General features: G+C 43.1%; 1 protein-coding gene across 4 annotated transcripts in view; it reads right to left on the bottom strand.

Moving 5' to 3' along the window:
- Positions 1 to 12,633, bottom strand: part of LOC149230846 (ubiquitin-protein ligase) — a 439,935-nt gene that overhangs the window by 61,616 nt on the left and 365,686 nt on the right. For all 4 annotated transcript variants that reach the window (XR_016248031.1, XM_089379065.1, XM_089379067.1 and 1 more), the window contains exon 16: positions 12,470 to 12,550. Coding sequence is in view for 3 of the 4 variants with exons in the window: in XM_089379065.1 (XP_089235191.1) it covers positions 12,470 to 12,550 (81 nt within the window). In the remaining variant the exon portion in view is untranslated. The remainder of the gene's footprint in view (positions 1 to 12,469; positions 12,551 to 12,633) is intronic.

Below are 12,633 nucleotides of genomic sequence, written 5' to 3' on the forward strand. Positions count from 1 at the left end.
GGACATAGATGTGCTGCTGGCAAAGCGCATTTTATTGAGGCCTTCTCTAAGAGTAGTGGGGAAGAGGACGAGGAGGATGATGTGGAGGTAGGAGATAGTCATGTCGCGCAGGATCCTTTGCCACCTCCACCACCACCAGCAGGTGGTGCAGCTTTTGCACCTACCAGAGGGGCCCTTGCAGCATTACGAGGAGTTCCCAAGTATTTGACGTTGCGCGTACGGGGGACAGTACGTGGCTAGCAAGTATCGGTTTTGGTTGACAGTGGGGCAACCCACAACTTCATCGATGCGCAGATGGTTGAGCGGAGAGGTATACAGACAGAGAGCTTCGATGGATTTTCAGTTTTGGTCCCAGGAGATCAGACCATGGTGTGTGCTCGTTATGTTCCAGAGTTATCAGTGACGATGGGCACCTACACACTAACTGACCACTTTTTCGTGGTCAATATTCCAAACACCAACATGATACTAGGTGTTCAGTGGCTTATCACTCTAGGGAAGGTCACGACAGATTGGAAGGCCCTAGAGATGGAGTGGGATGATGAGAAGACAGGGAGGCATGAGAAGATACGGGGACAGCACATATCTGCCTCAGACTGTTTTGGCTCATCGGATGGAGGCAGTCTTCTGGAAGGCAGACGTAGAGTGCACAGTGGAGTTGCGTGCATCAGAGGTAGGGACTACAGGGCAGACGGTACACCCAGAGATACAGTCCATCCTTGACCATTATGCCACAGTGTTTGGGGAGATTCAGCCGGGACAGCCACCAGACCGAGGGTTTGAGCACACCATTGAGCTTGAGCAGGGCATATAGGGAGTGATTACTACCCCCTATAGGCATCCCAAGGCCTATCGGGATGAGATTGAGCAGGCCATTTAGGAGTTGCTGGCTCTTGGGCACATTCGGCCGAGCACAAGTCCTTTCGCTTCTTCCGTGGTGTTGGTGAAGAAGAAGGACATCACATTGAGGATGTGCATTGACTACAAGGCCCTGAACAAGAAGACACTTAAGAACAAGTACCCCATACCCAAGATCGATGAGTTGATGGATGAGTTGAGAGGAGCACGGTTCTTCTCAAAGATTGATTTGAGATCTAGGTACCATCAGATTCGCGTGAGGGAGCAGGACATTCCCAAGACCGCCTTCAGGTGTCACTATGGGCACCTTGAGCTTTTGGTGATGCCCTTCGGGCTAACCAATGCCCCAGCTACATTCCAGTCCTGCATGAATTACATCTTCCGCAGTCACTTGAGGAAGTTTGTGTTGGTGTTCTTTGACGATATTCTCATTTACAGCAGGACTTGGGAGGAGCATCTCCAGCGCAAGCAGTTCTATGCCAAGCTCTCCAAGTCTGAGTTTCGGTTGACGGAGATGTTGTACTTGGAACACATCATAGGGGTGGACGAAGTGAGAGTCCATGAGGAGAAGATCAGGGCCATTAGAGATTGGCCGAAGCCAAGGAACGTGACAGAACTTCGAGGATTCATTGGCATTTGTACTTACTACCAGAAGTTCGTCAAGAGTTTCTCACAGCTTGCTGCACCCCTGACAGATCTGACGAGGAAGGGGGCATTCAGTTGGTCGGATACAGCGCAGCGAGCCTTTGATAGGCTCAAGGAGGTTATGAGCAGCAGCCTAGTGCTTGTATTGCTGGATTTTTTGTAGCCATTTGTTTTAGAGTGTGATGCGTCGGGAGAGGAGATAGGTGCAGTGTTGATGCAGGGAGGTCACCCTATAGCCTTTGAGAGTCGGAAGCTCCTTCTGCATGAGAGGTTGTATTCTATATACGACAAGAAGATGTTAGCCATTATGCATGCTTTGGCCAAATTCCGGCAGTATTTAGTGGGTAACAGGTTTAGGGTGAGGACTGATGACAACAGCCTCAGGTTCTTTTTGGAGCAAAAACAACTATGGGAGAGGCAACATAAGTGGATCAGTAAGATCCAAGCGTATGACTTTGACATTGAGTATGTCAAGGGTAAGAACAACGTGGTAGCAGATGCCCTTTCACGTAGACCAGCCACATTGTCCCTTATGAGCTTGGACACAAACTGGAGGGCTCGACTCTTAGTAGAGTACTCCAAGGACAGATTTGCATGTGAGGTTCTAGATGGGCAGGTGGCGGATGACAGGTACAAGGTAATTGATGAGATCATCTACTACAGGGACCGGATCTTCTTGACTGAGGGATCTCACCTCAAGAAGAAGATACTTCAAGCATCACATGATTCACCATTGGCCGGCCATCAGGGGTTTACCAAAACCTACAGGGCCATTAGAGAGAGATTCTCATGGAAGGGCCTCAAGGAGGACGTACTCCAGCATATCCGAGAGTGCGATATTTGTCAGAGAAACAAGGGGGAGATGAGCCATACCGCAGGATTATTGCAGCCTCTTCCCATTCCGGAGGGGAAATGGGAGAGTATTTCGATGGACTTCATCACAGGGTTGCCCATGGTGCAGGGCAAGGATTGTATCTTTGTCGTCATTGATCGACTGACAAAGTACGCACATTTTTTCGCCATATTCGCACATTACATGGCCGCGTAAGTGGCCGAGCTGTTCTTCAGAAAGGTCTTCAAGCTACATGGTCTTCCTAAGACCATCATCAGTGACAGGGACAGTCGTTTCATGGGCGGCTTTTGGCAGGAGCTTTTCCGGTTGGTGGGGACAGAGTTGACACCGAGTACCAGTTATCAACCACAGACGGACAGGCAGACGGAGATAGTTAACAAGTCGTTGGAGGGCTACTTGCGTAACTATGTCAATGGGCAGCAGCAAGCATGGCTGAAGTGGTTGCATCTAGGGAGTACTGCTACAACACTACACATCACATGTCCATTAGTATGTCGCCATTCTATGCTTTGTATGGATATCATCCTTTATCTTTTGTTGACGTGATGTTTGGTGCTAGCAAGGCTCCAAGAGCCAAGATTTGGATCCAAGAGAGTCGGGATATCCTCCGAGCTCTCAAGGATAATATGGCTACAGCGCAGAACCAGCAGAAACTGTATGCTGACAGGGGTCGGGTGGAGAGACAGTTTGAGGTAGGGGACTTGGTCTACCTATGATTACATCCATATCGATAGTTGTCACTGAAGCAAAAAAGAGCTGATAAGCTCAAGCTCCGCTTTTATGGGCCATACAAGGTGATATGCAGGATTGGACAGGTTGCATATGAATTGGAGTTGCCCCAAGGCAGCAAGATTCATAACGTTTTTCATGTATCATGCCTGAAGAAAGCATTGGGGCAGCAGGTGACAGTGACAGATGAGCTACCACCCACAAATGATGAGGGGCATTTGGTGTTGCAGCCAGAGGCTATTATTGATATCAAGGAGAGGCAACTACGGAGCAGGACGGTCCGAGAATTCTTGGTGAGGTGGAAGAATTTACCGGATGAGGATGCCACTTGGGAGAGTGAAAAAATTTTGCAGCATCCATCACTTCAGTTGCTTGAGGACAAGCAACATTTTGTCGGGGGAGACTGTAATATCCCTAATTAGCCATGGCTAATTGGAATATTCGATTTTGCTCAATTTTGCCTTCTATAGTTATTTATAAATAAAAAGGTGAGGAAATGGGGACATAACTCACTTCATGAATAAAGTCACTCCCTAGTAGCACAATGTTGTAACTTAAAAGGGGAGCCAAGGGGGCCCAAGGACCATGTAGAGAAGGGACCCACATAGACATTTAGAGGGACTGCGCAGATGGAGAAGGAACACGTGTCAAGAGAGAGGCTACGTTGGAGGAGGTGGGCCTTAGGGTTTTGAGAGAGGCCAACGCTATAAAGGAGAGAGGAGCCTCCTCATTTTGATCATTCGATTATGTCACATTTGAGCTAGTCACTTTGAATTAAGAGCACATTGGCTGTTTAGCCTGTCTGCAGCACTGTTTAGTGCATCGAGTGTCTCCATTCGGAGATCTCACCCTTAGCCCCGAGGGACTTCGAGTGCTTGCTCGAGCAAGGTAGTTTCAGTAGTATTTTGCAGGAGGAGCGATTTCTAGAGTTGAGGAGGAGCTGAGCATTTTGATGATTGCACAGTCTTGAGAGGGGAGGACGCAGTCTCTTTTGATAGGAGCTCCGGATTGGGGTTTGGTGGAGGATTTGAGCTTGGAGATTGAGCAAGGGATCAGCCCTTGCATATTGGAGGATTTTGGCAGAGTTTCGGGTAGAGTTTTGGAGGATTCTCTTCAGGAGCAGCGCAGAGCCTTGAGGGATTGCGTGGATCCCCAAGGGGGTGATTTTTGGGGGTCAGCTATTTTAGAAAAGCTTTCTGGGCTTTTCTGGGTTTATTGAGCAAAGGTTGATTCCATAGTTTTAGCATTTTTTGAGGAGGGGAACAGCCCCAAATCCTCATTTGATTCCAGCAGTAGTAGCAGCACAGCAATTCTCCGGCAGTTTGGACACAGTTCAGAGAGAGGCCATTTCCTTACCATTCTGAGTGTATTTCTTCACTTGCCTTGTGCAAGTCGAGGTGCTATCTTTCTGATCACCTCTTGTACTCTTTTCATTACTCAGTATAATAAAATGGCTTAGCATTTCTCTCTGCATTTCTTGAGTATCTGCTTATATTCCATGTATGAATTATTGTATGTTGCACTACTGTTATTTTTATGGTTGGAGTTTGCTTGTGTTTGAGGGATATCTCTGATAAGGGATATTACATTGCTAAACTGAATATTGATATTGGGCTAATAAAGAAATTGAAGTAAATTGCTCTTAAGCATAGAACATACCAAAATTAACATGGTATCAGAGCTGAGGTGAAGACAAAGCCCAAGCAAGATTGAAAGAGCAATCACCGAAGACAGTTGGACAAGGACAAAGGCTCAATGGGTTCCTCATCCCACTTCCCAGATGAAGACAAGCTCTGTGAAAAGTCTGACTATCATGGATGGAAGATGTCTCTTGATCTGACATTGGAAGAACAAGAAGTGTTGGATTATGTGAGGTGTAAAATCCCTAAGCCCCCTTCAAATGCACTGGCTACTACAAAGAACAAGTACAACAAAGCTTAAGTCAAAGCAAAGAAGATTATCATAGATTCCATTGACAAGCGTCTGGTGGCCTACATCTCCAATCTAAACACCTCCAAGGAGATCTATGATAGGTTGGCTACCATGTTCAAGGTTAGTGATGCAAATCAATTTTATTTCTCAAAAATAAATTAAAGGATATTAAGAAAGGGAAGGACGAGGATATTCAATCCTACTTCTTAAGGATCACTGAGATCAATAATGATCTTCTGTTGATTGGAGAGTTCATTCTTGACAGGGAACTCACCATCACTACCCTTGGAGGACTCTCACCCGAGTGGTATATATTTAGAACCACTATTCTCAATAATGATGGAATTCCAGGGTTTGAAGAATTGATGTCAAGATGCATTCAAGAAGAAACAAGAATGGTGGAGCAAGAAATGCCTTCTAATAGAGGCAACCCCACTACATTCTTCTCTCATTCCAAAAGGAGAAACAATGTAGGGTCTAAAGGTCATTTCAATGGAAATCCCAGATCTAAGGGTGGAAGGAAGGGCAGGTGCCTTGTTTGCAATAAGTTTGGCCACTATGCAAGGAAGTGCCCAAATAGAAGGGACACAACACATGATGATGATCACAATCATTCCAAGGGAAACTTCAACAACAACAATCAAAGTATTGGCAGGTTCAATGGAAAAGGAAAAAGGAATACTGGAAATCATGGAAATGGTCAACCCTCCAAGAAAGAAAGGAACTCTAGGTATGAAGAATCAAATGTTGTTAACAAAAAGCAAAAGGAATACTATCTTATATCGGCCCTCTCCACTACCTCTCCTCCGGACACTTTGGGGAATTGGCTAATTGATAGTGGTGCCTCAAGGCACTTCATCGGGTACAAGGAAGCTCTCTCTAATCTGAAAGAGGAGACAAACTTGGAGATTATTCTTGGAGACGATGCCACCTATCCCGTGAAGGGAGTAGGGAATGTTACCCTTCAATTGAATCAAGGTAACACGATTCATTTACAAGAAGCTCTGTATGTACCTGATCTCAAGAAGAACTTAGTGTCCATTTCGGCAATGGAAGATAAAGGATACAAGGTAGCATTCATCGATGGAAAGGTATGTGTTTAGAAAATAAATTTTAAAGATGCTTTTACTCTCGGGTTCCAGGTTGACTCTTTGTATCAAGTTGGAGGAAGTCCATTGGGAGCCATGTCTTGCAACACATCTCTACAATCTGAACCATGGCATCAGAGATTTGCCCATCTTCATTATAAAGCTCTTCCCGATGTGAGACAGATGGTGACAGGTATGCCCGAGTTCAAAGTAGAGCATGAAGGTCTATGTCCGAGACATGTCGAAGGAAAACTTATAAGGGGACCATTCCCCTTAAGTAATAGCAAGACCACTGATATATTGTAGTTGATCCACTCCGACATATCTGGTATGATGCCCGTAAACTCTTTGGGAGGATACTTATATTATCTCACTTTTACGGATGACTATTCTCGCAAGACTTGGATCTACTTCTTGAAAAAGAAGGATGAAGAGTTCACTTGGTTCCGTCACTTCAAAGCCATGATCAAAAACCAATCCAAGAAAAGAATCAAGATATTGAGGACTGATAATGGGACTGAGTATGAATCAAATGAATTCCATGACTATTGCAGGGAAGTTGCCATTAAGAGGGAGACCAAAACACCATACACTCCCGAGCAAAATGGTGTGGCCAAAAGGAAGAATCGTACTATTGTGAAAGTTGTTTGTGCCATGCTTCATGATCAAGGGCTTCCAAAGTTTCTATGGGCTGAAGCTGCGAATAGAGCCGTGTATGTTCAAAACCAATGCCCTCATCAAGCATTGGACTCCAAGACTCCCGAAGAAATGTTCACTAGTAAGAAACCCGATGTCTCTCACTTTAGAATTTTTGGAAGTCTCATATATTTTCATGTGTCGAAAGAGAAAAGAAAAAAATTCGATGCATCTGGAAAGAAAGGAATCTTTGTGGGCTATAGTGAGAATTCTAGGGGCTATAGAATTTATGTGGCTGGTCAAAGAGAAGCTGAGATAAGTCATCATGTCACCCTTGGCAAAGATATGGCCCTCAGCAAGATCAACAACCTTCCTATCCCAAGGAAGGACAAAGAAGTTGACACCAGAAAACAGGGTGCAAAAGAGGACGAAACGATGTCGGATGTTGACGAACCTATGGATCCTATTGATCCTCCATCCCAAGAGCCCTCCTCTAAGAGGAGACCCTCATGGCTTAGGGAGACTCTCGAAGATGCCAAGAGACATATTGCACTGAGGGGGACTTTCCATGAGAGCAATTTGTCAAACAGGTATCAAGGATACTTGACTGCCATGAGCGCTATCATTCAAAATGAACCTTCATCATTTGAGGAAGTCGTAAAGCAACAAGTATGGAAGGATGATATGAATGAAGAATATGAGTCTACTATTATGAAGAATGGTGTCTGGGATGTGGTCGCTAGACCCCAGGACAAATCGGTTGTCACCTCGAAGTGGCTCTACAAAATCAAGCACGGAACTGATGAAAGTGCAGAAAAGTTCAAGGCTCACTTTGTTCCCCGAGGCTTCTCTCAAAAGGAAGGTGTAAATTACAATGAGATATTTGCACCAATTACCCAATACACCACCATCTGCTCGATCATAGCCCTTGCTGCCTCGCAAGGATGGAACCTACATCAGATGGGTATCAAGACCACTTTCTTGCATGATTCGACCAAAGAGGAAGTCTATGTGGAACAACCTGAGGGGTTTGAGGTTCATGACTGGGAATCTCATGTATGCAGGTTGAAGAAGGCTCTCTATGGCCTCAAGCAAGCACCCCGGGCTTGGTATGACAGGATTGATAGCTATCTGATGAAGTTGAGATTCACTAGAAGTGAAGCTGATCTGAACCTTTACTTTAAGGTTGAAAATGATAAACCTCTCATACTGGTACTTTATGTGGACAACCTCTTTCTGACAAGTGCAGACCCTCTTATTCACAAATGTAAGAGGGAGTTGGCTTTCGAATTTGAGATGAAGGACCTAAGACCGATGCATTACTTCCTAGGGTTGGAGCTCTGGCAAAAGCCAGGAGAATTTTTCCTATCTCAAGGAAAATATGTTGTGAAGATATTGGAAAGATGTGGGATGGTGGACTACAAGCTTGTGATTACCCCGATGGAACTTAACTTTAAAAAATTATGTGGTAGTGCTACCGGACCTGAATTGGGAAATGCTTCTAAGTGTCGTCAACTCATAGGAGCACTTATGTTCTTGGTGAACTCCCGTCCGGATATATGTTTTGCAATTAATACGTTGAGCCAATATATGGTTGAGCCTTATCATTTACATTGGATTGGTGCCAAGAATCTTCTGAGATATCTTCGGGGCACAATCTCTCATGGACTGAGATACACTGCCGGAGATGTGAGGTTGCATGGTTATTTTGATGTTGATTGGGCTGGCAATATGGTGGATCACAAGAGCACTTCTGGGTGTTGTTTTTCTTTGGGTTTTGCTTCGATATCCTGGATGAGCGGGAAGCAAAAGTCGGTTGCCTTAAGCACCGTTGAGGCCAAATACATAGCTGCGAGTATGGCCTCCTGTGAAGTTGTCTGGTTGAGGAAGCTCTTCAGTGAGATATTTGGACATGTGCTGGATACCATCGTGATCCTCTGTGACAACCAGAATGGGATCCGATTATCAGAGAATCATGTATTTCATGATCGCTCCAAACACATAGATATCAGGTACCACTTTATCCGAGATATGGTACAACAAGGAGCAATAAGGCTCCATCACATTGGAACTAATGAGCAGGTCGCCGACATTCTCACAAAGCCCCTGGAAAAGGTCAAATTCTTGACTTTTCGAGAACAACTAGGAGTCATGGAGAGACCCTCTTATGAGGGTCCTGTATGATATGAACATTGAACTCTCAGAGCTCCAGGGGGTTTGGGGTACTTCTTGGAGCAATGAGCAACCATAGGATGAGTGGTTCAGCCTTCCCCTAGTGGTTTGTTATGTACAAGGTGAGTGGTTCAGCCTTCCCCTAGTGGTTTTTTGTGTACAGGGTGAGTGGTTCAGCCTTCCCCTGTGATACCCCGTGGCAACATGTAGGCAGGATGAGTGGTTCATCCTTCTCCTGCTGAGACATCCTACCCAAGCGTCTGGGACTCATGGGAAGTACTTCTGATCTGGCCAATGAGTAGGGAAATGAGGATAGGGACCATGGTACTACCGATGGACGCATCATGTACTACTGTACTCCCTATGCTAGGATGACCTATATTGATATGGGATCAATTGAACTAACTTTGGGTCAATAAGAGTGGTATGACACACTCTCTTTTATCTGGGACTGACTTCGAGTCAGTAGAGAATGGTATGATACATTCTTGATCACTTCTTCTTCTTCATAGTTCAGCAGAGCAGAGCAGTGCATTGATGGGAGAGATAGTACCGACTGGCAAATGGATTAGCAGATGGAGTTCTCCCCATTTGAGAGGGAGTGTTAAAATTGACAACTAGGGCCAAACTCCATATGGGTCAACTTATTTATGACAGCTGGTATTTTTCTTGGATTCCTCTCTCTGAGAGGTGTAGGATTGATCTAAAGATCATCCGATTCCAACATGTAAAAATGAATATATGAATTTATTTGTATTCTTGACAGATTGTTAAGGTTGGCCAGCAATCAAAACAAGCATTTTTAACCCCAGTTCATCCTCAATGTTGCATATAAAAGGAGGAGACCTCAAGTCATTATTCCATCATCTCATCTTCTCTTATCTCTCTCTCCTCACTTGATTGGGTACGCAAATCTGGCAGCTTTCTCTCACATGTGCGAAGGAAGGACTTTTCTATTTCACTGCATTGACCATCGTTGAACTCCCTTTGACTGCGCTTTGGGTGTGGCTGCTTCTCCTTGGCAGGCTGCAGATTTGGACATGGAAACCAAGGTGATTTGACCTCTGGTTTGACTAGCATTGACTGCCTTAGTTGCTGACTGCAGTCTGACTTTTGTTGACCAGCATTTGACTGGATTTTTCGGGGCTGTTTTGGACTGTTTGGGTTTGTTATTGGAGGCCGAAGTTGATTGGGTTTGACCATGCTGCTTGAAAGAAGAATTCTGCCCTGTTTGACCAACATTGACTTTTTTGGATAGGGCTTTACTGCTACTGTCATAAATTATCAGATTTGTAAATTTGTACTCTCTCTCTGCTGAACTATTGAAGAATATAAGAATAATTGATCAAGGTTTTCCCCACATTGGGGTTTGTCCCTCGCTGGTGCCACATCTTGTGTCCTCTTGTCTTGGCTTGTCTTCTATTGTTTATGTTTATGTTCTATCTACATTTTACTGTCATGCTGATGTGATTGCTAAACTGAATATTGATATGGGGCTAATAAAGAAATTGAAGTAAATTGCTCTTAAGCATAGAACATACCAAAATTAACAACAACCATTAGACCTCATATCACCCTTGAGCTCTTCTTTGTTGAAGATTTTGTTTGCTGATTCTTTTAGGGAAGCCTCTATTGTGGGGATAATATCAACCACTAAATAGCTAGAGAGAGGCCACTGTGGTGACAATGGTGATTAATTTCATTGTTGCCATAGGACCTAGGTTGCCTAGGTAGGCTTTGCACTAGGCTTCCTAGATTTTGCAATAATAGACCCAAATCTAAATAAACCAATGTTTCACACTTGACCTCAGCAAAGACTCGGCAAGACTCACTGATTTAGCAAAGGCTCAGTAAATACTAAAAACCTCAAAATACAGTAAAATCTGTGCACAAAAAATAGCAAGTTTGTGGCAAGCCATGACAACTATAGAGAGTTTATGGGAACTATGGCAAGTTGCAACTTCAATGGTAAGTACCTAGGCCAAACAAGACTTGGCAAGACTCACAAGTCTTTTTCAAGTCAATCCACATTGAAATGATTTCCTAGCAATACAGAATGAGATGGACTCTTGTAGGTTAGTTGTTGGATTATTTGGCATGTCCATGAAAAAAAATGTGTTGCTAGGTACGCAATTTAATTACAAATTTTAATGCATTTTTATTTGTTTTACGTGTTTAATTTTTTTCCCATTTTGTAGTGGATGAAAATGTAGTTTTTTTTCTTTTTTAGTAGTTGTAGATGTTTGGGAGAACCAGTATAAAAAAGGTTGGTGACAAATTTCACAAGGCTGTTGCACTTTACAGTTCTAGAAATGTAAAAGTGGACAACATGTCAAGAAGAAGTGTCCTCTAGGGGGCACTTGAATGTCAACTAGAATTTTCCTAAGGCACTGCCCATGACTAGCACAAATACTCCCTGTTTTCCTCATTTTTGCATCTTCATGAGACCTCCTTACATAAAGCAACAACCCACGTAGGATTCAATTGGTCAAGTTGATGGGATTTCATCACCAAAAAGCAATGGCTTAACCGGAATATGTGTCAACTTATTTTAGTGGAGTAATCCCCATTTTTGGAACAATTTTCTCAATTTTTGATGATAGAAATCTTCTGTTCCCATGAACTATAATTGAAATTCAACAACCTACTAATAGGGGATAGAGAGATGCAAATATTGTAGGATTGTTCAAAAAACAACCCGCCTAGCATGTACCACCCAGACCATATAGTGGAGCACTTTGTACCAGGTCAGAATTTTGGGCATTTGTTTTCACATATTTTTCAGCTAGTTTAGCCTCGTAGACAATAATTTGGTAAAGCTATCATCACCCAGGAAAGATAACAGGGATGAAGGTTTCTTTCATTTCTAATTTAGCATCATGTCTATTGTCATTATAAATTTATGTCAAAGATATGGTGATATACAAGTGTTTCATCTGATTTTATGCAGTTATTATTTCTGCAAGCATGTAAGTTGCATCAGCATAAGCTACTATATACTGCCCACGTAACTGGGGTGATGCATCACATTATACAATATTGTCAGATTATGATGAGTCAAAGTGTTAAAACAGGCAACTGCTTATGTCATCAATTTAACATTTTTGCCATATGTCAGGTAGGAAATAATCCAGATGAGGTAGGAACTAAGAACACAACCCTATTGCTTGTCATTCTAGAAATCTTTTAGATATTCAAGGGATGGAAATGTCGTCTAGCATATTTTCTTCCTTGTGTAGAATTCCTGACTGCTTACAATTGATGTTTTTACCCCTAAATTCATTTTCGAGTCAGCCAACTTTTTATTTTCACCATCTTAAGATGAACTATATCAGTTAAGGAACTCCCATTCAAAATCATGGCCACAAATATTATAACCACTATATAAGCATCAAACTAAATAAAAATTTTGGGTCTATTAAGGTTTGATTTAAGGGGACAATATAAAATGGCATTTCATTTCAGGATTAATAGTTATTTCATCTCAGTACAAAGGTATAAGGTTAACATCATATGTAATCTACAAATCATCTGATATATCTTTTCAATGACTTACATTATGTCGTAGTAAGAGATCCTGGATAGCTTTACATTCTAGAAGATTAGAGACACCATGAACAGTGATGTTGGAACAATCCTGATGACAAAAAAGAGTGGTTAGAGAAGCAAAAGGTCCAAGGAATAGTTCTGCATAAAATCACAAGGAGAAAAAGCTAAGCA

Source organism: Pinus tabuliformis, chromosome J (assembly GCF_031772625.1).
Source record: "Pinus tabuliformis cultivar Carrire ecotype Pingquan chromosome J, CPIR1, whole genome shotgun sequence".
In the NCBI taxonomy this organism is placed as follows: domain Eukaryota; kingdom Viridiplantae; phylum Streptophyta; class Pinopsida; order Pinales; family Pinaceae; genus Pinus; species Pinus tabuliformis.